Source organism: Polistes dominula, unplaced genomic scaffold (assembly GCF_049000335.1).
Source record: "Polistes dominula isolate Pdom_NZ unplaced genomic scaffold, Pdom_raw_medaka contig_77, whole genome shotgun sequence".
Classification (NCBI taxonomy): Eukaryota; Metazoa; Arthropoda; class Insecta; order Hymenoptera; family Vespidae; genus Polistes; species Polistes dominula.
In genome coordinates, this window is record NW_028301152.1 from 8529786 (window position 1) to 8554000 (window position 24215).

The 24215-nt window shown below is 27.9% G+C and overlaps 2 protein-coding genes across 7 annotated transcripts in view; one reads left to right on the plus strand and one right to left on the minus strand.

Moving 5' to 3' along the window:
* The window catches only part of cher (filamin A protein cher), a 52707-nt gene extending 34337 nt beyond the window's left edge, over positions 1–18370 (minus strand). For 2 of the 6 annotated variants that reach the window (XM_015319961.2, XM_015319957.2), the window contains exons 1-7: positions 18232–18370; positions 15701–16262; positions 13697–14013; positions 13134–13552; positions 1207–1556; positions 945–1072; positions 216–230 (exon numbers count right to left, since the gene is read on the minus strand). In XM_015319961.2, the coding sequence (XP_015175447.1) occupies positions 216–230; positions 945–1072; positions 1207–1556; positions 13134–13473 (833 nt within the window). In that variant the 5' untranslated portion in view covers positions 13474–13552; positions 13697–14013; positions 15701–16262; positions 18232–18370. The remainder of the gene's footprint in view (positions 1–215; positions 231–944; positions 1073–1206; positions 1557–13133; positions 13553–13696; positions 14014–15700; positions 16263–18231) is intronic. The other 4 variants (XM_015319962.2, XM_015319960.2, XM_015319958.2 and 1 more) reach the window with 3 other exon arrangements.
* Positions 18371–18471: 101 nt separating this feature from the next.
* On the plus strand, positions 18472–24182 carry Uba1 (ubiquitin-like activating enzyme 1). The gene is made up of 2 exons (XM_015319966.2): positions 18472–19505; positions 19649–24182. The coding sequence occupies exons 1-2, from the start codon at positions 19136–19138 to the stop codon at positions 22438–22440; spliced, it is 3162 nt and encodes a 1053-aa protein (XP_015175452.1). The 5' UTR covers positions 18472–19135; the 3' UTR covers positions 22441–24182.
* The last annotated feature ends 33 nt before the right edge of the window (positions 24183–24215 follow it).

A 24215-nucleotide genomic window follows, 5' to 3' on the forward strand; every position in this document is an offset into this window, starting at 1 on the left:
ATAATAATAATAATAATAATAATAATAATAATAAATATAAACAATAAAATGTTGCTGAGATCGATTTAAATTTAACGAACTAAAAAGGCAGGAAAGGTGATTAATTGCATAAAACTAATTACGAATTGTTTTTGTCAATTTATGATTACGTTTAAATATTTAGATATATATGTATATATATATACATGTCAAGAAATCGTTGCTGAGCAACTTACCGCGGAGGAGGGATGCTGCGACCGGGAAATGAAATAAATTTTTATTAATTAATAAATAATTTTTTATTCTAATATCTGTTAAATACTTTTTTGTATCTAACACCGTTCCTAATGAACTACTACTATACCTACTTATATTACGATAAATAAAATATAAATAAACTATCGTATATCTTCCCATAAAAGAAAGAGAGAGAGAAAGAGAGAGAAAAGGAAAAGATATTAAAAAAAAAAAAACAACTCGATTTTTGGTCTGAAACAATGGACAATTATAATTAATATTATTATTTATAAAAATAAACAGTAATTTTTGTTAACAAATTAATTCATACGTTCAATACACTTATTTAATTATTGTTAATTATTAATAAACAATTTATTTTTAAATAAATTTTGTAAATATATGAATTATTGTTTCAGACCAAAAAATCGTATATCAAAGGTATAGAAAAAGAAAGAAGATGCACTTGAGAAAACTAAATCACAAAATACAAAAATAAATTTATACAAAGACAGAGAAATAGAAAGAGAAACATAGACAGAGAGAGAGAGAGAGAGAGAGAGAGAGAGAAAGAGAGAGAGAAATAACAAGAAATAGAATGGAGGATTTCAAAATAACATATCAGGTGACACTCCTCACTTTAATCAATGCACCCAAATATAAGATAAAAAAATAAAAAATAAAATATATTAAATGACATATTGAAATAAATAAAAAATAATTCTTACCTATTGGGATTGGTCCGTGGTCTCAAAGGTGCACCTTGTTTCAATTTAGCATTAGGATATTGAGAAAGATACGTCATCATTGACATCTCATCAATGTTAGGGTTGACCATTTCTTCCGGTTTTATCAACTATGATAACAAAAAAGAAAACAAAACGTGTCTTGTTAATTTTGTCCAATAAAAATATTATAAAATTGATATATGAAGCTAAAAAAAAAAAAAAGGAAAAAAAGGTGAAATGATGGATTTTTATTAAAACAAACCTGTGGTATGTTGAGCCAATCATCAGCCAAACCCATAGCCTCAGATGCATTTTGTACAGCATCATTAGGATTCCAATCCTGCCAATCTGGACATAGACCTGGTGCAACTGCATCAACTAAAGCACCAACAGCTCTACCGTCATTCCAATCTGAAGTGAAATTCGTGATTGGTAAATTGGGTACTTTTGACTGTACCCAATGCATCAGTCTTTGTTTGGGTGTTGCCCCTTTGTCGAAATTGTCCCCTTCTTCCTCGTCCCACATTTTCATTGATATCGAATAATGTAGAATTAGTTTCCATATTAATCCTAATATTAATTTCAACTTGCAATCAACAATATCCGTCGAATCTGTAAAAAAAAATGATTTCTTTGTTTAGTATTATTGTTTTGATAATTATTTGAAAAAAATATTAATAAATGTTTCTTGTATCTTTTATTCGTTGAATATGTTTTTTGAAATTATTTTTAGATTAATTTTAGTTTTTTTTTTATTTATATATATATATATTTGTAAAGAATTGTTCTAACAACGTTATATGTCTTATTAAATTTAATTATTAATTTAGTATATTAATAATTAATTAAAGAAATATATTATATAAATAATAAATATATGATAGTAAAATTGTAATAATAATTATTAATTTATATTACATTTATTATTAATTAAATAAATATATTATATTATGTAATATATTAAATTTGTATTATATATAATAATATATTATACTATATATATTTAATTTAAATAAAATAATATTAAATTAATTAATATAATTATATTAAATTTAATATATTAAATTTAAATTTGTATATTATATTATATTATAAAATAAATATATTAATTATAATATAATAAATATAACAAATTAATATAATATAATATAATATATAAAACTCTATAATTTATTTTATTTACATATTTAAAACGACAAACACACAATTTCTATTAGAAACTTGTCTTTTTAATTATGAATATAAAAATAAAAAAAAATAAGTCTTTTACTTAGCACCTAAAAAAAAGAAGGAAGAAACGAAATTACCTAATATGCTATAAAATAAATATCTGTGAAGAGTATAATTAAGGAGATAACAGAATAACTATTTTTAGAATGAATTATTTCACCGTATCGACTCTGGGTAAGATGTTAATCATGAGAAATAACAACGAGATGATCAAACAACGTGAGAATAAACTTGCGTAACACTTGTTCGATGAATAAAATGAAAAAAAAAAAAATAAGAAGAAAAAAAAATCCAAATCAACCACGCCTAGATGAAATCATAAGTGAAAGAGAAAGAGTGAAAGCATAAACGTTTATAAAAAAATCATATTTTATACCTTTCGAGATAATTATTTTCGAAACAAAAGATTCTCCTACGTTTCCACAGTTTTTTCTTTTCTTTTTCAATCAGGAAAAATATATTATAATAAATGACAACAGAAACGTGTCAATGGATAAAAATTGTATCGTATTGCGTGTTCTCGTTGAACGAACGAAAAAACACGTAGAAATTATCTGCAAAAAAATTAAACAAAAAATATCCTATTTCGTGACTGTTATTTAACGAGTTTTATGACAAAATAAAAAAAAAAGAGAAAAAATATCACGAGTTAAACAAAAAAAAAAAGATAGTAAAGATCCTAAATATAATTTTTGAAATAAGAATTTTTGGTCAAATATCAAAAAGATTTACTGAAAATTAATTTCGTATCTTCGAATTGAATATATTAAATCACTGTCATTGGCCAAAGCGTAGGTATACATTTGGCAAATTGGCAAACTCTTAAATGTAATATAGGGATAAAAAAATTTGGCCTGTTTTAAACGAAGGAATCGCCGGTAAAGTTTCTTCTCTTGTCCGATGACTCACGGATAAATTATTTTTAAGAAAAAACTTCAATTACAATTGACTGCAATAAACATCAATTTTGAAATAAATAATAGCAACTAAGTAATTTAAAAAAATAAAAAAAGAAATATTAAAAGGAAGATAAACTTTTAAAATGTAGATTACAAATATATAATATATAAAATAATTTATATAATAACAAAATTAAAATTATATATATAATATATCTAAATATAATATATAAAATAATTAGTATAATAATAAAATAAAAATTATATATATATATATATAAGGGGAAAGGGTTTGCCAATAAAATACAATAATAAATTACACACGTACATGTAAAAATATTTTGAAATTCATTAGCATAATTTTGACCAAAAAAGAAATATTAAATTTCAAAACATCATTTGAATATTTTTGTTCTTTCACATTCCCCATTCAAAGTCCCCTTTCTCTAGCCTAGTTATGCTTAGAAAGATTTTTCGGTCATCAAGTGTGTCAAGGCCATTGGTAAAATCCTCATCCTTCTCTCCCCACCCTCCCCCTCCTTTTCACAATTGCTGACAGACAGAAAAGTATAAGTATACCCAGGTGTGTTGATACATTTATATATGTAAGTGTAGAATTCAAACTATTGAGTTTTATGAATATTTTGACTGTAATTTCTCATTCGTGATTCTTCTAACGCAAAGCCCGTGACCCACTCAGTTATTTACTCACTCACTCAGTTACTCAGTTACTCGCTCAGTAACTCATTCGACGTGACGATCACTCGTCGACGATTTCTTCTAAGAGAAAACGTAAATCCGAAATTAAAGTCTCTGATTCATCTGTGAGACTTCGTACGCGTTTCTATTGTCAACGAATTCAAAAATAACATATACGATAATATGTGTATATATGTATATTAAATTTGGCAACTATTTTAAACAGACACAAAAGAATTTATTGTATTTGTATATTCGTATAATATGTATATTTATAATTGTATATACGAAAGGTAGATAGTTCGTTCAATGTTTCTAAAATTATGTAGAAAGATTAATGTTAATAGATTTAATATATTTATATATAGAAACAACGTTAACAATAGTTCAATTTAATTTACAAATGTTCTTCTAGAAAAGATTTATTTGACGTAAGGATTAATTAATTTGTATTATAAACAAAAATATATATATACATATGAATAAAGGATAAAGTAAGAAATTTAAAGACCTAGAATTGTTATATTAAATAATATTATTATTTAATATAACAATATTAGATAATATTGTGTTACATTAAATAATAATATATTATATATAAATAATATAATTATATAATAAATATATTGTATAATAATATAATATATTATTTTAGTAATATTTTATATAATAAAATATTAACACTAAATAATATAATATATTATTATACTAATATTTTATATATTAAAATATTAAATTAATAATAACTATTAATTATATAATAATTTCTTACTATATGGATTAATATAAGTAAAAGTAATACATTATATTTGGAATATATTTATATTGGTGACATATAAATATATATTTTTTGCAACAACATTTCAATTAAAAGATATAAATTAAATATATAAGTAAAAACAAAATAGAAATATTTATATATTTATATAGATGACGAGTCTTACTCGTCAAATGTACCCAAAGGGTTAACAAACTATTACAATATTTTATATTAAAAATATTTGACAAAATATCCGAATGAACAACATCCTAATAAATTTTTTTTAATAATTAAAAAATTGAATTTATTCTAAAATAAGAACAAAATATTTAAATGATTGTAAATAAATTAAAAAATATATTAACTTAATTTTTTCTTAAACAAATCTCATCAGACTTATGAATTAAATTAATTTAATTAATTATCAAACCTTTTTATAATTTTAGAAAAGACTGTTAATAATTAATTGTAATATATGAGACTATAATAATTAATTTAAAAATGTTTGACAAAGTAATTGATATCACGGAACAACAACGTGGTATTATTTTTTTTTTTAATTCTTTTACACTACAAACAAGTAAACGTTGACAATGGGTGTAAGTTTCAAGAGTAGAAAAAGTCGTAGTGTCTCCTTTTCGCTTTCTATCTGTGTTCCAACTCTTTAAAACATTCTCGTATTACTTTTCTTATAGAAGGAACAATGACACGCAGCTAAGATTTCGAGGCCTTAATCCTTCACCCTTCACCCTTAAAGTTTAGACGGTGACCTTATTGTACTACGATGCGCGAACCAATTTAAACAAAAAAAAAAAAAAATACAAAAACTAATTTAAAAGAAAAAAAAAAACAGAAAAAATAATCAAATATAAAAAATGCAATTTTTCAGAGAAAAAAACAATTTTCGTATGTGTTTGTACGTATTAAATATATTGTTCTATGCATGAATGTGTGTGTGTGTGTGTGTGTATCATTTATTGAAATTAATTTAAAAATTATAAATGATAAATTCAAATAGCGCGTCAAGGTCAATCCGATAATAATGCAAATGATCCTAGTAAGTATGATTTTTATCGCACCAAATAAAGTATACACACACACATATATTACTTTCTATCCTAGGAATTTCTCTTAACTACATCCTGTGGACGTAATGACGTCACACATTCCACGATAAAATGAAAGGGAAGGCTTTTGCGGTTAGGGAGGGCTTAACTTACAACTCGATCCTGTTTCTTCCTTTTTTTTTAATTTTATTTTATTTTTTACTTTTCTTTTTTTTAAATATTTTTCTAACATTATTTTCCTTCTCTCTACACTCAAGTTAAGTTTCTAATTTTCTAAGATACTTTGTAATATAATTATTACTGTTTATTTTCTTATTGAAATGTTTTTATAATAAATGTTGAACAATATACTAGCATGTGTTTCAATTTAAACAATAATTGCAAAAGTATGTGTGTACGTGTGGTGGTGTGTATTAAATATATTATTAATTGTAAGTTTAGGTGTATGTTAAAATTTTTAATAATTTATATTTAAAAATTGGTTACTAATTGTAAATTTACGTGTATGTTAAAATTTTTAATAATTTATATTTAAAAATTGGTTACTAATTGTAAATTTACGTGTATGTTAGAATTTTTAATAATTTATATTTAAAAATTGATTACTAATTGTAAGCTTACGTGTATGTTGGAATTTTTAATAGTTTATATTAAAAAAGAAAAGAATGCATATAGGTATATACATATCAATATAAGATAAATTTTAATTTAAAATTTTGATAATGCAAATTTTTGTGGAATTTTTGCATCTGTAATCAAAACACACACTAAAGTATTTTGTATCGAGAATGTTTGGTATTTCATATCTGAATAAATAATATTTTAATTAATTTTTATTTTCATTAATAATATTTAATAATTATTATTTAATATATAAAAATAAATTCATTATGATATGTTCATTTCTCAATGAATTACATTGGAATGTTTATTTAATTATTAATTTCAATATTAATTATTGTACTTAATTAAAAATAAATTTTTTTTTAAATAACTAATCTAATAGAGTTTCTTGTTTTGTTTTGTAACTAGAGAAAATAATAACACGTATAAAAATAATCGATAGAAAGCATATGTGTGATTTTAAAGGAATGAGAGAATTCTCGAGTAAAAATTCTAGGATCCAAGCGCAGAAGGATTCCAGGAAGAACCAGAAGGACGTCTTCTTTTCGTTTGCAATAGAAAGAGTAAGAGAGATGGAAGAAGAAAAAGAAATAAAAAAAAATAAAGGTATAAAAAAAGAAAAAAATTGGTTACGTTCGGGGAGAGTCTGGTTTTGTTGATCCTTCGTTCCTGCCGCCGACGCCGCCGCCGGCTTTAAAATATTCTCTATTCATGAAGCATTCTACTTTCGTGCAAAAAATTGTCGGCGAATATCTTTTGTAATAGCAAACGTTGACACAGAAATAAAATAACATTATATGTTAAGAAATAGAAAAAAAAAAGATATGAATAAAAATTTACAAATAAAAAATTACGAATAATAATAAGAAGAATAACGAAATTATCTAATTTCGAAAGATACTAAAAAAAAAGATGTATGATATTATATAAATATTATATTTAGAATAATATTATATATTATTATATAGATATATAGTATATTATATTATATAATATAATATAAAATATATCTATATAATTAAATATATAATATAGAATAAATATATTATATAATATAATGGACTATATTTAATAATACTATAAATAAATACTATATATATTTTTAAATTATATATGTTTAAATTAATAATTTGCAAATTGTATTATACACGTAATCCTAGTATTAAATGTTAACTATTACAATATTATATAATATTATTAAATATATATAAAATAAAAAATTCATATGTCAAAATCACTAATTTTTGAACTGGATCCCACATATATTATTTACTTAAATTTTTTATATTAATTTTTAACTCTTTAAACTATTAATAATTAAACAAATATCTAAAATAAAATATACTTATACTATATACACGAAACAACATATACACATACACACATACATATATAAATAATAAAATCGACGTATTTAATACTTGCAACCTATCGACAAAAAAAAAGGTATCTATAGGAAAGCTCGTCAACGTCACGGATAAATATAACTTCTATCGTAACACAAACACAAGCCTGAAGTATATAATAATAATAATAATAATAAAACTAAGGACATTTAAGTTTAGTGGTCCGTGTTAATGGGTGGGTTCAAGTTCAAAGTAAAACATCGTATTTGATTCTCTCTCACTCACTCTCTCTCTCTCTCTCTCATTCTCTCATTCTCTCTTCCTCTTTCTCTTTTAACTTTTAACTTGAACGAACACGAAAGAAAGAAACAAAAAATAATAAGAAGAAGAAAAGAGATAAAATAAATAAATAAAAAAAAAAAATGAGGAAGAACAAAGCTATGGAATGAAATGATTCTAACAAGGTAAAAAAAAATAAAAAGAAATGGAGATATAAAATTAAAGTGAAAGAAAATTGAAAGTAACAAACACGTTGTTCGTGCGTTTATAAAACGTACGATTTGAACGATGAGGTAATCCCTTGGGACACCGATGACGTCACTGTCTACACCTGCCATCATCAAATACGCGTGTGTTACAGACGAGGAAAAAGAAAGGAACGAATGAGAAAGATAAAGACAACATAAAAACAAAAAATAAGAAGAAGAAGGTTAACAGCAAGTTAGTCAAACCCCACCCCTTCTCCTCCCTCATCTACCCCTCTGAGGAGTTGCAGCGTTAATTCTTCGCGGAGTGGAATAGATCGTAGGAAGAAGAAAGTAAAAGAATCGTCGTAGAGTTGAGAAAATAAAAAGAAAAAAAATAATTGGAATATACAAAAGTGTGATTTTTTTATTCGCAGGGAAGATCGAAAATCGAAAGATCAAAATTTAGATCGACATAAAGATACACACGTGTTACTCTCATAACGCAATCTCGATCACGAACGCGTTAATTACAACGCCGTCATTGATTCGACGAGCTCGATGAACTCATAAGAGGTTCACTATCTCTCTCTCTCTCTCTCTCTCTCTCTCTCTCTCTCTCTCTCTCACTCTCTTATTCTCTTTTACTGGCTCGACAGCAAGAGATCGATCTTTTACGTTATATACTCGTATGTGTATATATATGTATGTTACTAAGTATGTACGAGATAAATCAAAGCCCTCCTTTTTGCTTCCAACATTTTTTTTCTTTTTATTTTCATTTTTTTTTTATTTTTTTATTCTTTTCCCCTTTCGTTAAAAAGAAAATTGTATCGAGTGAATTTGTGTTAATATTTATATAAAATAAATATTATTTTTTTCTTTTAATTCCTTTAGAGAAAATTTCAATTATTTTGTTGTTTTTTTATTCCTACACTTTATTAATTAATTAATTTATTTATTTATGTGCATACGTAACACATTGGGCTTTTTAAATTGTAGATCGTTTGTGTTAAATCTTTAGTACTGTGATAAATTCTGTAATATAAAAATATAAAATATAAAATTAATTTCCTATCGTAAATAATTTGATCATTCTTTTTATTTATTTTTTTTGTAAACTTGTTTTAATAATCTTTACATTTTCTTTTATTTTATTTTTTTAACACGAATACGAATTAACGTTTCTTCGTTGTGTACATTTTATTGTTACAATAAAAAAAAAAAAAAATAAGAAATTATACAAAGAAGAAAAAATAAAAACAAAATAAAATAAATCATTTCTTATAGATGAACATAAGCTCATTCGATGAACTTATATATATATATATATATATATATATATATATATATATATATATATATATACATATTAATTAATAAATAATATAAACATATATATATATATATTATTAACAATTGACAATTTTGTTAACAAAAATTCTTCAATAAAAATACAAAATTAAATGAATTATTATTATCTTATCTTTGTTTTTCTTTATTTGTTTGTTTGTTTCTTCTTTTTTTAACTCGTTCGATTAACAATAACCTTTATGTATATAAATATCTAATAACGATTAAAAAATTAAAAAAACACCAAATAGTATTTTAAACAAGATATACTTAATGTTAATCTTATTTAGCATATACACACATATAGAAAGGTAAATATATTATGCACATATATATATATATACTATTAATATACATACTAATGTGAAATATTCTTATCTATGTTTTAAAGATAAAGTTAACGCCCCGATAATTCGTTACCAAGCAAAGAAAGAAATTCTGAATTGTTGATAAAAAAAAAATCTATCGAAGATGACTTCATTTTTTTATTTTTTTTTTATTCGACAGACGATGTAAAATTTTGATTGGCCAAGAGGAGCTTGTGATTCTCGTAGAATCTTTTGAAATGACGTCATACTCTAACAACGTACTACTCGTCGTCCCACACGTCACACTTTACCAATGACAGGAATGAAAAAAATTTTCTTCGAAAAATAAAAAAACATTTCTATCTTCTGACTGTAAGATGAGAAATATGACTATGACGATTGTGATAATGACGAGGAAGTGATTTCAATCTAAATTAAATTACCATTAGACAATATCTTCTACAAATAATGATTACTAAATAATAATAATAATAATAATAATAATAATAATAATAATAATAATAATAATAATCATCATCATCATCATCATTAATTTAAGTAATAATTACTGACAAACATTATATATGATATTAAAGCTACTGTTATTTTTTTTTTAACACGATAACGAGAGGATGACTAATCGTAAGCAATTATACTATATATATATGGTTAGTCTTAATAATTTATTTCATGGTATAGAATGATGAATTAATTTCTGGCGCCAGAATGTAGAATATATTTATCCTTGCACGAAGTAATGTCTTAGCATACTTAATTAACGGTAAAATTCTTTTCTTCGTTTATATAAAGAGGTCAAACTATTACGTCATAGTTAAAAATCATTCAACGTATGTATGTATGTGTATATGATTGATTTCAAAATTTGACCATCTTCGATTAAAATCGAACAGATGAATTATAGATGTACTTTCGAAAATAAGATTTGAACTTTTAGATAAAACGTATAGATAAAATATATATATATATATATATATATATATATATATATATATATATATATATATATATATATATATGAATAAATATCAAGGGCGAGAAGTGAACGTGATGTTCTTGCTACTGCTGTTGCTATTGCTACTGCTGATGACGATGACGTAATAAAGTGGTTTTGATATGATAACAAATTATGTGTCGGTATTACGTGCTAAACGACGATCGTCAAGAAATCCAAGCAAGATATGTACATGTATATATGTTGTATGCATATGTGATACAATATAATTTTATATATATATATATAAAATATTATTCTAATAAATTTATATATTAAAATATAGTTATACAATATAATTTTATTATATTAAATATATATATGGTATTAAAATTACATATATATGGTAAGTCACATAAGTATTCGTACTGTCACTGTTAATATTAAACAATTAATATCTAATTATACTATAATATTTTTGTAAATTTTTATAAACAAAAACATATATGTTAAGATTATTCAATTGTTCAATCGATATTAATTTTATTATAAAAAAAAAAATGTATTTTATCATAAGACAAATTTAATTTGAATTAATGATAACAAGATTGATTTCACGAGAGATTAATCGTTTAAAATAGATTATAAGATACTAAGATAATATCAATTAAGTATTAGAATAATAATAATAATAATAATTGTATTTTTTTATTATATCTCATTCAGGTGCAACTACTATAGTAAAATCAATTTGATTATCATTTTATATCAATTTAAAGTACTTATGTGACTCATTGTACAAATCTTGCTTTGAATTGTTTGTATAGTTATCTATTAATGTGTAAATGTGTATTTGTTTAGTTATCTATTAATGATAATTAATTATTTGTTAATCATTTAAATATTTATAATATTAAATCTGTTATATTTAAAAATAAATGAAAAATAAATTAAAATCTATATTAGATGCGTATGATATTTAGTATATTAATAAATAAAATAATAATACCATAATATAAAATATAATATACAAAACAATAAAGCTGTATAAGCCGTAGTAACAAAGACTAACATTAATATCGAATATAAGGATTCGGTTTCATGATACATGTTTCTAATTAAGTTTATGATATCACTCGATAATCGTTAGAACCGATAAACGTTGCGTGCGTGCCTGTGTGCGTGCGTGTAATCAAATTACAAAAGGAGAAACGATTCGCAATTGAAATCGTAGAAATTTGACGATTCAACTCGACGAAAGTGCTTCTCCGGGTTAAAGAAATTCTTGCTGACAACTGGTCTCGAATTTTGCATCGTTTGGTGTTCGACGATCCCCTCGAATCTAATTAATCGTACAAAATGAAAAATAAAAAAGAAAAAAAAAAGAAAAAACGAACGAAAGAAGAAGAAACATACCAAAGGTGTGTATAAATCGTTCAAAAATAATTGGTTTCTTTTTAAACATCGACTCGCGTGAGATAAGGAAAGAATTTGATCGATTAATCACACATATACACACGTAAAAACATATACACCTATTTCAAGAAGCACTGATAGTAATTAAAAAAAAATAATCACACTTTTAAAAATGATTGTTAAATATATTTTTGATCTTTCGTATTGTTCATCTGGCAGTGAGACTTATCGTCGTCTGTACCGATTATCAAATCACAATATCAATGTCAAAGCCAATAAATCCAAGAGAATAAATTCCGAACTATTAAATGCGTTACCCAATCCTAAATTGACTATAACGATCACAACGATATTTATTTTTCAAAATAAAAACGAACGATGGATGAGATTGTTTACGTTTGTAAATAAGAAATGACACAGTGAAAATAAGTAACATAGTTTACATCGAAATCGTAATATTTGAAAATACGATGATATCTGTATTTACATATATACTTTTCTTTTCAAACTAACACACACGCACACACATAAACACACACATATACGTACGCACACGAATCGGAAAGAAAAGAGAAAGGGAAAGAAAAAGATGAGATAAATATGTTTATGTACATATAAATTAATGCTTTATTTATAAAACATTATCATTGCAAATATACGACAGAAATAAGAAATAAAAAATCAATCAATGTTTTGTCGTGGTATCATCCGAAAGAGAGATGCATATGCACCACGCGGTGCATTCTCGCGTGTGCGTGGCGGGCACGCGCATGCGTATTTGACGAATAACAGAGAACAATAACACAATACCAGTACACACGTATGTATACGTGGTTTAATGTAAGGAGAGAGTGAGAGTGAGAGAGAAAGAGAAAAAAGAGAGAATACGGAAATATTCCACGCGCTTGCGTTGAAAGGATTCGTGAACGAATGATCTGACGGCATCTGTGTGTATGTGTGTGTGTATATGTAAGGAGCATAATCGGTTGATTCTAACAGAGTAGGGTATGTAAAGTTAAAGATTATATCCTAGAACTATATATATATAATAAATAATAATAAATCACTCACCGATACTGATGATACGTATACCCTCATCTTCCAAAAATTTTAAAGCGACTGATACATTTTCCAATTTCTGGGATCGAAAGGTAGGTCTTGGATTATGTTTTGGTAATCGTTTTTGAGATAGCACCTCGATAAGACCGACCAATTTGAGACCGTCCGATAGATCGCATTCGAGGTCGTCTATGTTCTTGTTGATGGCCTTGAGATGCTCGTTTGCCCATCTCGTAAAGGTGTTCTGTTGTATACGCTTCCACTGTGCATCCTCAGCCAATTCACGTTCAACCATCTCGCACTCTTCCTCCTCGGAGTTCTCGCACTTGACTGACTTATCATTCTGATTCATTTTATCGGCCGGCTCGCTGTTGCTGATGGTGGTGGTGGTGGTGATGGTGGTGATGGTGTGGTGGTGGTAACCGGGCACCCTGTTAACAGGCAGTAGTCATGGTGGGGATTGGAATGCTAACGCTACCTGACTCCTCATCTATGTACATGTGTATATGTTTACATATATATATATATATATATATATATATATATATATGTGTGTATGGAATACACGTATTTACTTGTAGTAGTGTGTATCGTAGAACCGCTTGGTTCAATGTAGTACGAACGTCAGTTCTCCGAGAAATATACCGACGGTGTTTCGCAGATCAGCTGAATAAACTCAAAGTCGTGTGCGCGCGCAATCTGTCGAGTAATCCTGGAGCTCGCTGGAGTTGTGACCCACGTCTCCTCCTTTACTCTCTTCTTCCTCTACCACTCTTCCTATCCTATACACACTCCGTTTACTATCGGAATCTTCTCCTTTCGTGGTACCACGACGAAGACGATGACAACAGAGACTAGTTTTCAAGTATGACGATACGAGTCTTTTCTGAAACTTAAAACATTTTATTTATCATTAGCGATATATAGTATATATAGGACACACGTGTATTTGTATATACATGCATGAATAAACGTGCGTTTATGTGCGCGTACGTAAAACTGAGGTCATGGTTGAATTGGTGAATCAGTTCTTTTTTTTTATTTTACAATTGGAACATAGAAAGTCTCTCTCTCTCTCTTTCTGATTTGCATAATTGTGCTGCTGTAATTGTATATTTCATTTTTTTTTTATTTACGTTACGTCAAAAGGATTCATTAATTTATTATACTTTCGATTTGTATGATTATGAATGACATTAATAAATCATATCCATTTTATTCGAATATCTCTCGTCGTTGGGTTGGGACAAACCAAAAAAAATATCGTAGAAATGATTCCAATCGATTTCGATAAATAATAATTGGATACCATTCGAATCCATGACATCCAAGATGCAAATCTTGGTTTGACTTAGAATGCCCCATCCGCTAAGGCTCAGTGCCAAGATATTTTTGGGATATGAAGATATATTCGATTTTTTCTCAAGGTCTAATATTACAAGCTAAGGGTAAACTTTGTAATCATTCTTCTTCGAAAATACAGATCAACGGGTGAAACATTTCCCTAATCTCGTAGTATTTCATACTAAATTAATGATACATGTTTACGGATTAGTCATAATTTGTGAAACCGATAATAAAAATGAATTCATTTTCATTTAAATGATTAGAAACATTATACATTTTACGAACTATAATTTTCAATGGTTCATTAACTCATCTACACTTTGCTGTATTTACTTTTATATCGATCATTTAAAAATCACTTTCGAAAAGTAATTTAACTTTAATGTTAGACGTTAAATTACAAATGTTTTATCATTTACATACGAAGAATTGAATTTTCACAAACGAATGTTAAGAGAGTTAGAAAGTACACTTATCCAATAATAGCGTTGTTTAAAAATAGACACGATGATTCTTCGTTCTTTTTTTATTTTTAACAATGGATCATATATTCGTAGAAACTATATTGGTCAAAAATCGACGTTTCGAACTGGGTAAACAAAAATATTTTTCAACGAGATACGAGTGAGTACAAAATCTTACAAAAACAAAAAAAAATATATCAAATAATAAAAAACTCCACATTTAGAAGATTACGTATGAAAAATATTGACAAATCTTACCGCCAAAAAATATTTGATAATTTTTCGCGGGAATCGTATTTAAAATTCGCAATTTAAAAAGAAAGAGAGACAGAAAGAAAGAGAAAGAAAGAAAATTTTGACAGAATGAAAAGAGAACATTCGCACGACACTTGATTTGATTAAAACGCACTTAACAAATTGTCATAATTATAATAATAAAATTCCATTAGAGAGTCTCTCTTTTTCTCTGTCACATCAATTAAATATAAAAATGAATTTAAAACGTACACGCACATATACTGCACATACACACAGAAGTGCACACGCGTTCTGCTATAAATCCACTTATATTTACATGTGTAAAAATAAATATGTACTTATTTACATAGATACAATAATTACCAAAAAAAGAAAATGAAAAAAGCAAAAATAATTAAAATAAGTAAAATAAGGAAGTAAGCAAGTAAGCAATTAAATAAATGAATAAATGAATGAATAAGTAAGTAAGTAAGGAAGTAAAGAAGTATATCCTGTCTGTGTGTGTCGTACGTTTCGAGCGTTAATCTTTTCGCGGTGGCTTACAGCGGTTTACTGACGTTTACTGACGCCGAATCGGGAAAGAGAAGACATCGAAGGTAGTTACTCCGCACGTTCTAAGGTTCTCCAAGAATAGTTTGCGGTCCCTCGCCTTCGGCATCCTCGGCCCTCACCGAGGGGTGAGGGGCTGTTCTATATATACACGCGTGAATCTCTTCTTCCTCTAATTCTCTTCCTCCTACACCACCACCCACCCCCTTTTCCTTCTTTTTCCATTTCCTCCTCCTCCCCTTCATCTTCTTTTTCTTCTTCTTATATTCCTTTTATTCTTACAACTCATGTCTACCTTTTTCGACTATCACTTCCCCTTTCACATAATCTTATCTTCCATGTATAATATATGTAAGTTAGTATTTATATGTTCGAAGAAATGTATAATGAAGATTAAAGAAGGGGGAGAATCGTTCCATAACATCGGTGGTGAGAAATATCGTTGCCAGTGTCGATGACTGTGTTCTCTCTTACGTAGATTATGGTGTTGCGTATCGTATGACTCCTTTGACGAAGATATCAACTGTAAAATAATTTAATCGAATTTTATTCATTAAAATAATAATATCATGTATCGAAGAAGAAATTGTAATTACACAAATAATAATTTATTTTTATGAAAATAGAAAAATAATTTTTATTTATTCAATAATATTAAAAATATATATTTGTTTTATATATTTTTATTCCAATTCTTTGATTATGTACTATTGAAAATAATTCAAATATTAATAATACATTCATAAACAAAGTCACACATGTACTATTCCTTTTTTATTTTATTGTTTATATGTAGCAAAATTTGATAAAGAAAAAAGTAAAGCATCTAGTATGTTTTTTGTTTTTTTTTTGCTGTGTAAAGATCATTAAATGCAGCTTTGACCTATTAACACGTATCAACTAGAATATATATATACACATGAGTAGGTAAGATAAGGAATGTCTTGGGTGTAGTTTTAAAACTGTTCGCCATATTTGGATTTGCTGTTGGAAGCAAGTGAACGCCGAAGGTATATACGTAAATACGTACTCATACAAGTTTCAAACTCATCGAAAGTCTTATAAACCATACAAGGACGAAGAACGATCTACACAATTTTATCGCCTTGTTATTTCGTAATTACCTGACTTAAATTAACTCTTTTTTTTGTATATAAACGATAAGACTTTCCAATTTGGCGACATTCACCAATAATTGTTCAGAATACGTAATCTCAGTATCAAAATCAAAAATAATTAACTCTTTCATTATAAAGAATTAATTAATTAATTTAATTAACTTATCTCAATCATTTTTTTCTCGTTTTTTTATGTTGGGCAAATATATTAGAATGTTTTTAAACACTTAAAAATTCTTTGAAAGTTGCTTCAAATATTCTGTGAAAATTTTCGCGAGGTTTCTCGTATGATTCGAAATTTTAATTCACTGAAAGTTCTGCAGATGGCAAGAGAAGCGCATTAAGGTTCATCACAACGAATAATTGGTCTTTTAAGATTTTTAAATCTCATTTTTTATTTTATTATTATTCCTGAAAAGAAAATTATTGTTCTATGAGATATGTATATAAAGTATTTTTATGCATGCACACTCATACACGCGCATATATACGTAATCAATTATTATGATGTTCATAAGATATTGATTTACACTTCGAAACTTGTAAAACAACAATTTAAATATCTTTTGAATATTTTCGCGCTTTTTTGCAAATTTATTTCTCTTGAAACTCTTCAAATTATTATAATTTTTAAAAATAAAATAATCTTATGATATATGTATATTATATTTTCTTAAACACACGTACACATATTATACATTTTTATTATTTTATTTCTAAAAAATAGACGCATATTTTGAGCATTTCGAAACAATAATTTAAAAGTCATTTGAACATTTTCGCGACTTCCGTATACTGTACAATTTTGTTTCTTCTAATGTACTGCAGATGGCGCAGAGAAGTGTCTAAACGTTCATCATGACAAATATAATTATTTTCTTGGAATATAATATCATTTTTAATATTATATTGATTCATAAAAATAAAATAATCATACGATCATATATATAACATATTTTTATATATGTGTGCACACACATGTATCTATCAATTATTACATTGTTAATAAAAAATGGATGCTTCTAAAATAAATCGATCATAGAATTGAACAAAGAAACGAAAAAAAATGGATAATAAAATAATAAATAAATTCAATTAGGCAAAGGAAATTGAATGGTACTATAGTTGGCATAAAAAATTGGACTTGTATGATATCACTTCCTGTTAGTCGCAAATCGATTCAATAGTGCAACCTCATTTTTAGTAAGATCCTTTGTTTCCAACTTCATTTGACCAAATCGATACAGAGAAACACCAAACACATGTAAACACATACATACATGCATTATAGTTGAAACGTAAAACATTATTTCTGAAAAAATAAAATTTCAACGTTTCAAAAAACAAATGTAAAAAAAAAACTTATTTACTTACCTAAATTAATTATTTTTCACATACTTCGATAAAACTTTAAATCACAGGTGAAAAGTAATTGTCTCTTTCTCGAAATTTACGAACACACCGAAAATCCGAACTGCTTTACCGACTGTTCAGCTGGTAACACGTCGTTCGAGAGGGACATATCAATGTAGATCGGTAAGATAGAAAGAGAGAAACAGATGGTGAGAAAGAAAGAGAGAGAGAGAGAGGAGAGAGAGAGAGATAGAGTAGACGTGACATTAGCAAAAGCGAATGAAAGTGCAAGAATTTGTAATAGGCTGAAAGTGTAATAACGAATTTACAAAAAGCAACGTAAATAGATTTGTTGTAGATGTGAATTGCCGTATAATAGTACGTGAGGTTGAACCTATAATAGAATTTTTTTTGTGGAGGCATTGTCAAGAAGAAAGAAAGGAAGGAATAGGGAGGTAAGACGGAAGAAGGGAAGAAAGGAAGGAAGGAAGGGTGAGAGAGAGGAGAGGAAAAGAAGGTTTAGGAGAATAATAAGCGTATCATCATTGAATAAAGGAGAAAATAGTAGAGGGAAAGGAAAATAAAGGAATAGACGAAAAAAAGAAGGTAAGAAGTAGAAGAAGAAGAACCCAAAGGAATATAGAGGATAGATAGAAAGAGATAGAAAAAACAAGAAAGAAGGAAAGAAAAAAAATAAAGGAGTGAGAGAGAGAGTGAGTGAGTGAGAAAGGGAAGATCGTTGGCGAAGGGGGCGCCTGTGTAGAGTGATCGTGCGTCTGCTGCTGGTGTGGTGGTAGTGCGCGCGTTCTAAGCTCCAGTAAAATAATCGGTGAAAGAATAAAGAATAAGTGTTAAGAAGAAAAGTAAGTTGGCCGGGTTGATTAGGACAAATCGAGGGGCATAATACGGCGAATAGTGAGATCCGATGTCTAGTGCTGAGGTGGTGGAGAGTTCCGTTGACCCCCCAGCCAAAAAGCCACGCTTTGCTGCCACAACGGGAGGTGCCGACGACTCCAAGACACTCGCAGACATGGCGAAGAATGGCTCGACGTCATCCCGGGCTCCCGCCGAAATCGACGAGAGCCTTTATTCAAGGCAGCTTTACGTGCTAGGACACGATGCCATGCGACGTATGGCGACATCCGATGTCCTCATTTCCGGATTGGGTGGTCTTGGGGTTGAGGTAGCTAAAAATGTTATCCTTGGTGGTGTCAAATCAGTCACCCTACACGACACTGCAGCTTGTCAACTCTCAGATCTTGGATCACAATTTTATCTTACCAAAGAAGATATTGGTAAGTAGTAATAATAGTTTCTATGTTAACCTTTTTATATTATTAGATTTTGTTAACGTTGAATGAATGATTTAATTAAGTATTTATAGCTTAAGAATGAGATCATAAGTTCTATTTTATCTAATTGTAATTCTCGTTTTTAGGTAAAAATCGGGCTGCTGCTTGTTGTCAACGTCTTTCAGAACTTAACAACTATGTACCAACTTCATATCATTGCGGATCATTAACTGAATCTTTTATCAAGAAATTTAGAGTCGTTGTATTGTCAGAGACTCCTCTTTCAGAACAATTGCGTATCTCTCAAATTACTCATGCCAATGATATAGCACTTATTATTGCTGATACTCGTGGTCTGTTCTCTCAGGTCTTCTGCGATTTTGGTCAGTCGTTCACTGTCGTAGACACCAATGGTGAACCACCTGTTAGTGCTATGGTCGCTAGTATTTCTAAAGATTCAGAAGGAGTTATTACATGTTTAGATGATACTCGTCATGGCATGGAAGATGGCGATTGTGTAACATTCTCAGAAATTCAAGGCATGACTGAGCTTAACGGTTGCGAACCTAAAAAGATCAAAGTACTTGGACCGTATACTTTCAGTATCGGAGATACTTCTACTTATTCTGAATATATAAGAGGTGGAATCGTAACGCAAGTTAAGGTACCAAAAACATTGCATTTTCTACCACTGGATGAAGCCTTAAAAAAACCCGAATTCTTAGTAACTGATTATGGAAAATTCGATTATCCTAAACAATTGCATTTAGCATTTAAAGCTTTAGATCGTTATCGAGAAAACGAAGGAAGATTGCCTAAACCATGGAATGAAGAAGATGCCGATGCATTTGTAGGTATCGCTGAAAACATTAAAAAAGAAACTGAAGATGACATTGAGATTAATACAGATCTATTGAAAACATTTGCTAAAATCTCTGCTGGTGATTTAAATCCTATGAACGCTACGATAGGTGGTATCGTAGCTCAAGAAGTAATGAAAGCTTGCACTGGTAAATTCCATCCCATATATCAATGGTTGTACTTCGATGCAATCGAATGTCTGCCTAAAGAAGAACCTAAGGAAAAAGATTGTAGTCCACTTGGTACTCGTTACGATCGACAAATAGCTGTTTTTGGAAGACCATTCCAATCTAAGATTGGTAGTCTAAAATATTTTGTTGTTGGAGCAGGTGCTATTGGTTGTGAGCTATTGAAGAATTTTGCTATGATAGGAGTTGGATCAGAAAATGGTTATGTTACTGTAACAGATATGGATTTGATAGAAAAATCGAATTTAAATAGACAATTTTTGTTCAGACCATCCGACGTTCAAACATCTAAATCATCTACAGCAGCCAGAGTTATTAAAGGAATGAATCCTGACATGAAAGTTATTGCTCATGAAAATAGAGTTTGCGCTGAAACTGAAAAGGTATACAATGATGATTTCTTTGAAGATCTCGATGGAGTTGCTAATGCTTTAGACAATGTTAATGCACGCATTTATATGGATCGTCGATGTGTCTATTACCGTAAATCTTTACTAGAATCTGGTACCTTAGGTACAAAAGGCAATACTCAAGTGGTTGTTCCATTTTTAACTGAATCATATAGTTCTTCACAAGATCCACCAGAAAAAAGTATACCAATTTGTACATTAAAGAATTTTCCTAATGCAATAGAACATACTCTTCAGTGGGCTAGAGATTATTTCGAAGGTTTATTCAGACAAGCTGCAGAAAATGCAGCTCAATATATTTCAGATCCTCAATTTATAGAAAGAACCTTAAAACTGCCTGGTATGCAACCATTAGAAGTACTAGAATCTGTTAAAACTGCATTAGTCGATGAAAGACCTAAAACATTTGCTGATTGCGTCGCATGGGCTCGTTGTCATTGGCAAGATCAATATAGTAATCAAATCAGACAATTACTATTTAATTTTCCACCTGATCAAGTAACATCCAGCGGACAATTGTTTTGGTCTGGACCAAAACGTTGCCCTGATCCATTGGTCTTTGACGTTAACAATACTTTACATATGGATTATATCGTCGCTGCTGCTAATCTGAAAGCAAAGGTCTATGGAATTAAAACTAATCGGGATCGTGAAGAAATTGCTAAAATAGTTTCCACTGTTCAAGTACCAGAATTTACTCCAAAGTCAGGCGTTAAAATAGCTGAGACAGATACTCAGGTTCAAGTATCTAATGGAATGGGACAAGTATCAAGTGGAAATCTCGATCACGAAAGGCTAACTCAGTTGCAAGAAGAATTACCAAAAGTTAGTGAACTTAATGGATTGGAAATACATCCTCAAGAATTTGAAAAAGATGATGATACGAATTTCCATATAGACTTTATAGTAGCAGCATCTAATTTACGTGCTACTAATTACAAAATTGCACCTGCTGATAGGCATAAGAGTAAACTCATAGCTGGAAAGATTATTCCAGCTATAGCCACCACTACATCTGTAGTAGCTGGATTGGTGTGTCTAGAGTTATACAAATTAACCAGAGGTGTTAGAGACTTGTCTGTTTATAAAAATGGTTTTGTTAATCTGGCCTTACCATTCTTTGGATTCTCTGAACCAATTTCGGCACCTAAATTAAAATATTACGACACGGAATGGACATTATGGGATCGTTTCGAAGTTAAGGGAGAACTAACGCTAAAAGAATTTTTAAATTACTTCAAAAAGAATCATAACCTTGAAGTAACCATGCTATCCCAAGGTGTATGTATGTTGTATTCGTTCTTTATGCCAAAACCAAAATGCGAAGAACGTATGGGCCTACTTATGTCAGAGGTTGTGAAGAAAGTATCTAAGAAAAAATTGGAACCCCATGTAAAAGCACTGGTATTTGAACTATGTTGTAATGATGCCGAAGGAAACGATGTCGAAGTCCCATACGTACGTTATACTTTAGCTTGACTCCCTCTTTAAACATTTATCAGTAAAACAGAAAAAAAAAGAAAACATAATGTCTACTTAAATTGACTTAGCCTTAGTGATTTTTACAAATTTCTATTTTACAACGCAGATACTGAAGGTAATTGATTTTTGTCTTTGTATAAGATGTAAGGTTCTTCATAAAATAAGAATATAAGTTTATTTCTTTTATCAGCGCTTGTTGGTAGCATTTTCAGTGCTTGAATGTATCTTACTTAGACGATCCCCACCTTTGGATAAGATTACCACTCTGTTTTAAACCAACAGAATTATAAATTTCAAGATTGTGCTTTTTATTGTTATATTTTTCTACTATTTTGCTACAATTTCATTCTAAAACTGTTTTTTCACTCTATTTATTCGTATTTACTCCTTTGTATAATTGGATAAATTTAAATACGTTTCCTAAGTTTTAAATATTATATTATCTCGCAATGGACAACTTTACAGTAAACTCAACAAAAAAATACACAAATAAATAAATAAGTTAATAAATAAATAAAACTAGAGAAGCATTTACAATCTCATATATAAAAAAAGAAAAAAACCTCCAAAAAAAAAAAAAAAGAAATCATTCAATGCGAGTTACATAAGTGAATATAATAATAATAAATATGTGTTAATATGTTATATGTGAGCTTGCAATTTGCCATAAAGTTTACGTGAGGAAATATTTTTCATGATTAATATTAATAATAATAAAAATAATAATAATAATGTAAAACTGAAAGAATGTTTAGATATATTATCAAATTTATAGAAAAAATGATTGTGTGTGAAACAGATGGTCACCGTGGCTTTAAATGAAATAATATTTAAAAAGGAAAATAATTGTTAGATTCCAAATAATAATAAAAATATAATAATAAAAAAAAAAACAAAAACAAAAAAGCAAAAGAAGGGTATCATCGTGGTAAGAACATTCTTATTATCTGACTTTACTATTTTATATATAACAATAAATTTTTTTGTAAATTATTATGCAACATATTCTTAGAGAGTGAGAGAGAGAGAGAGAGATATGTCACAATTGCAATTAAATACAATTAATAGATGTGAACGAAAAAAAAAACAAGAAAAAAATAGAAAAAGAAAGAAAGAAAAAAAAATCAGTGTAGAATAGCAAAACATTAAAAATATATCTTGCCTCTGTCTTCTTCTTATTTTGTTTTTCTGTTTATCGATAATAATATAGTTATGTACTTGCACACATACCTAAACAAGAAGAAAATGTGCTCATATTTTTTTTATTTGGTTTTCTGTTCTCTTTTTTTCACGCTTTTATATTTTTAACATAAAATCAAGTTGGATATTAAAAATAATTTACAGATAAATAAATAAAAATAGTTATTTTAGTTTTGTCATAATATAAGATTATGTTTAAAGATGTATGATTTAATTTTTTGAACGAAGCTGCATGTGATTGATAAAAGAAAAAAATGAACAAAAAAAATATATAATAATAAAGAAAGAAAAAAAAAAAAAGTACTACACGCGCATTTGAGAAAGCCTTTAAAAAAGAAGAGAGAAAATGCAAAACAAAAAGAAGAAAAAAGGAAATTAATTACATGTCACACACCAAGGATGTCAAGAAAAGGAAGATATTTTAATTTTAGAAGAATTCAGATATTTATTGTATTATTTTAACAATAAGTCGTAAATAGATGTGTTTGAATTTCAAAAAAAAAAAACATAGAAAATATAATAATGAAATAAAAATTGGACATTTGTGTTTATTTATTTAAACAATTGTTTCA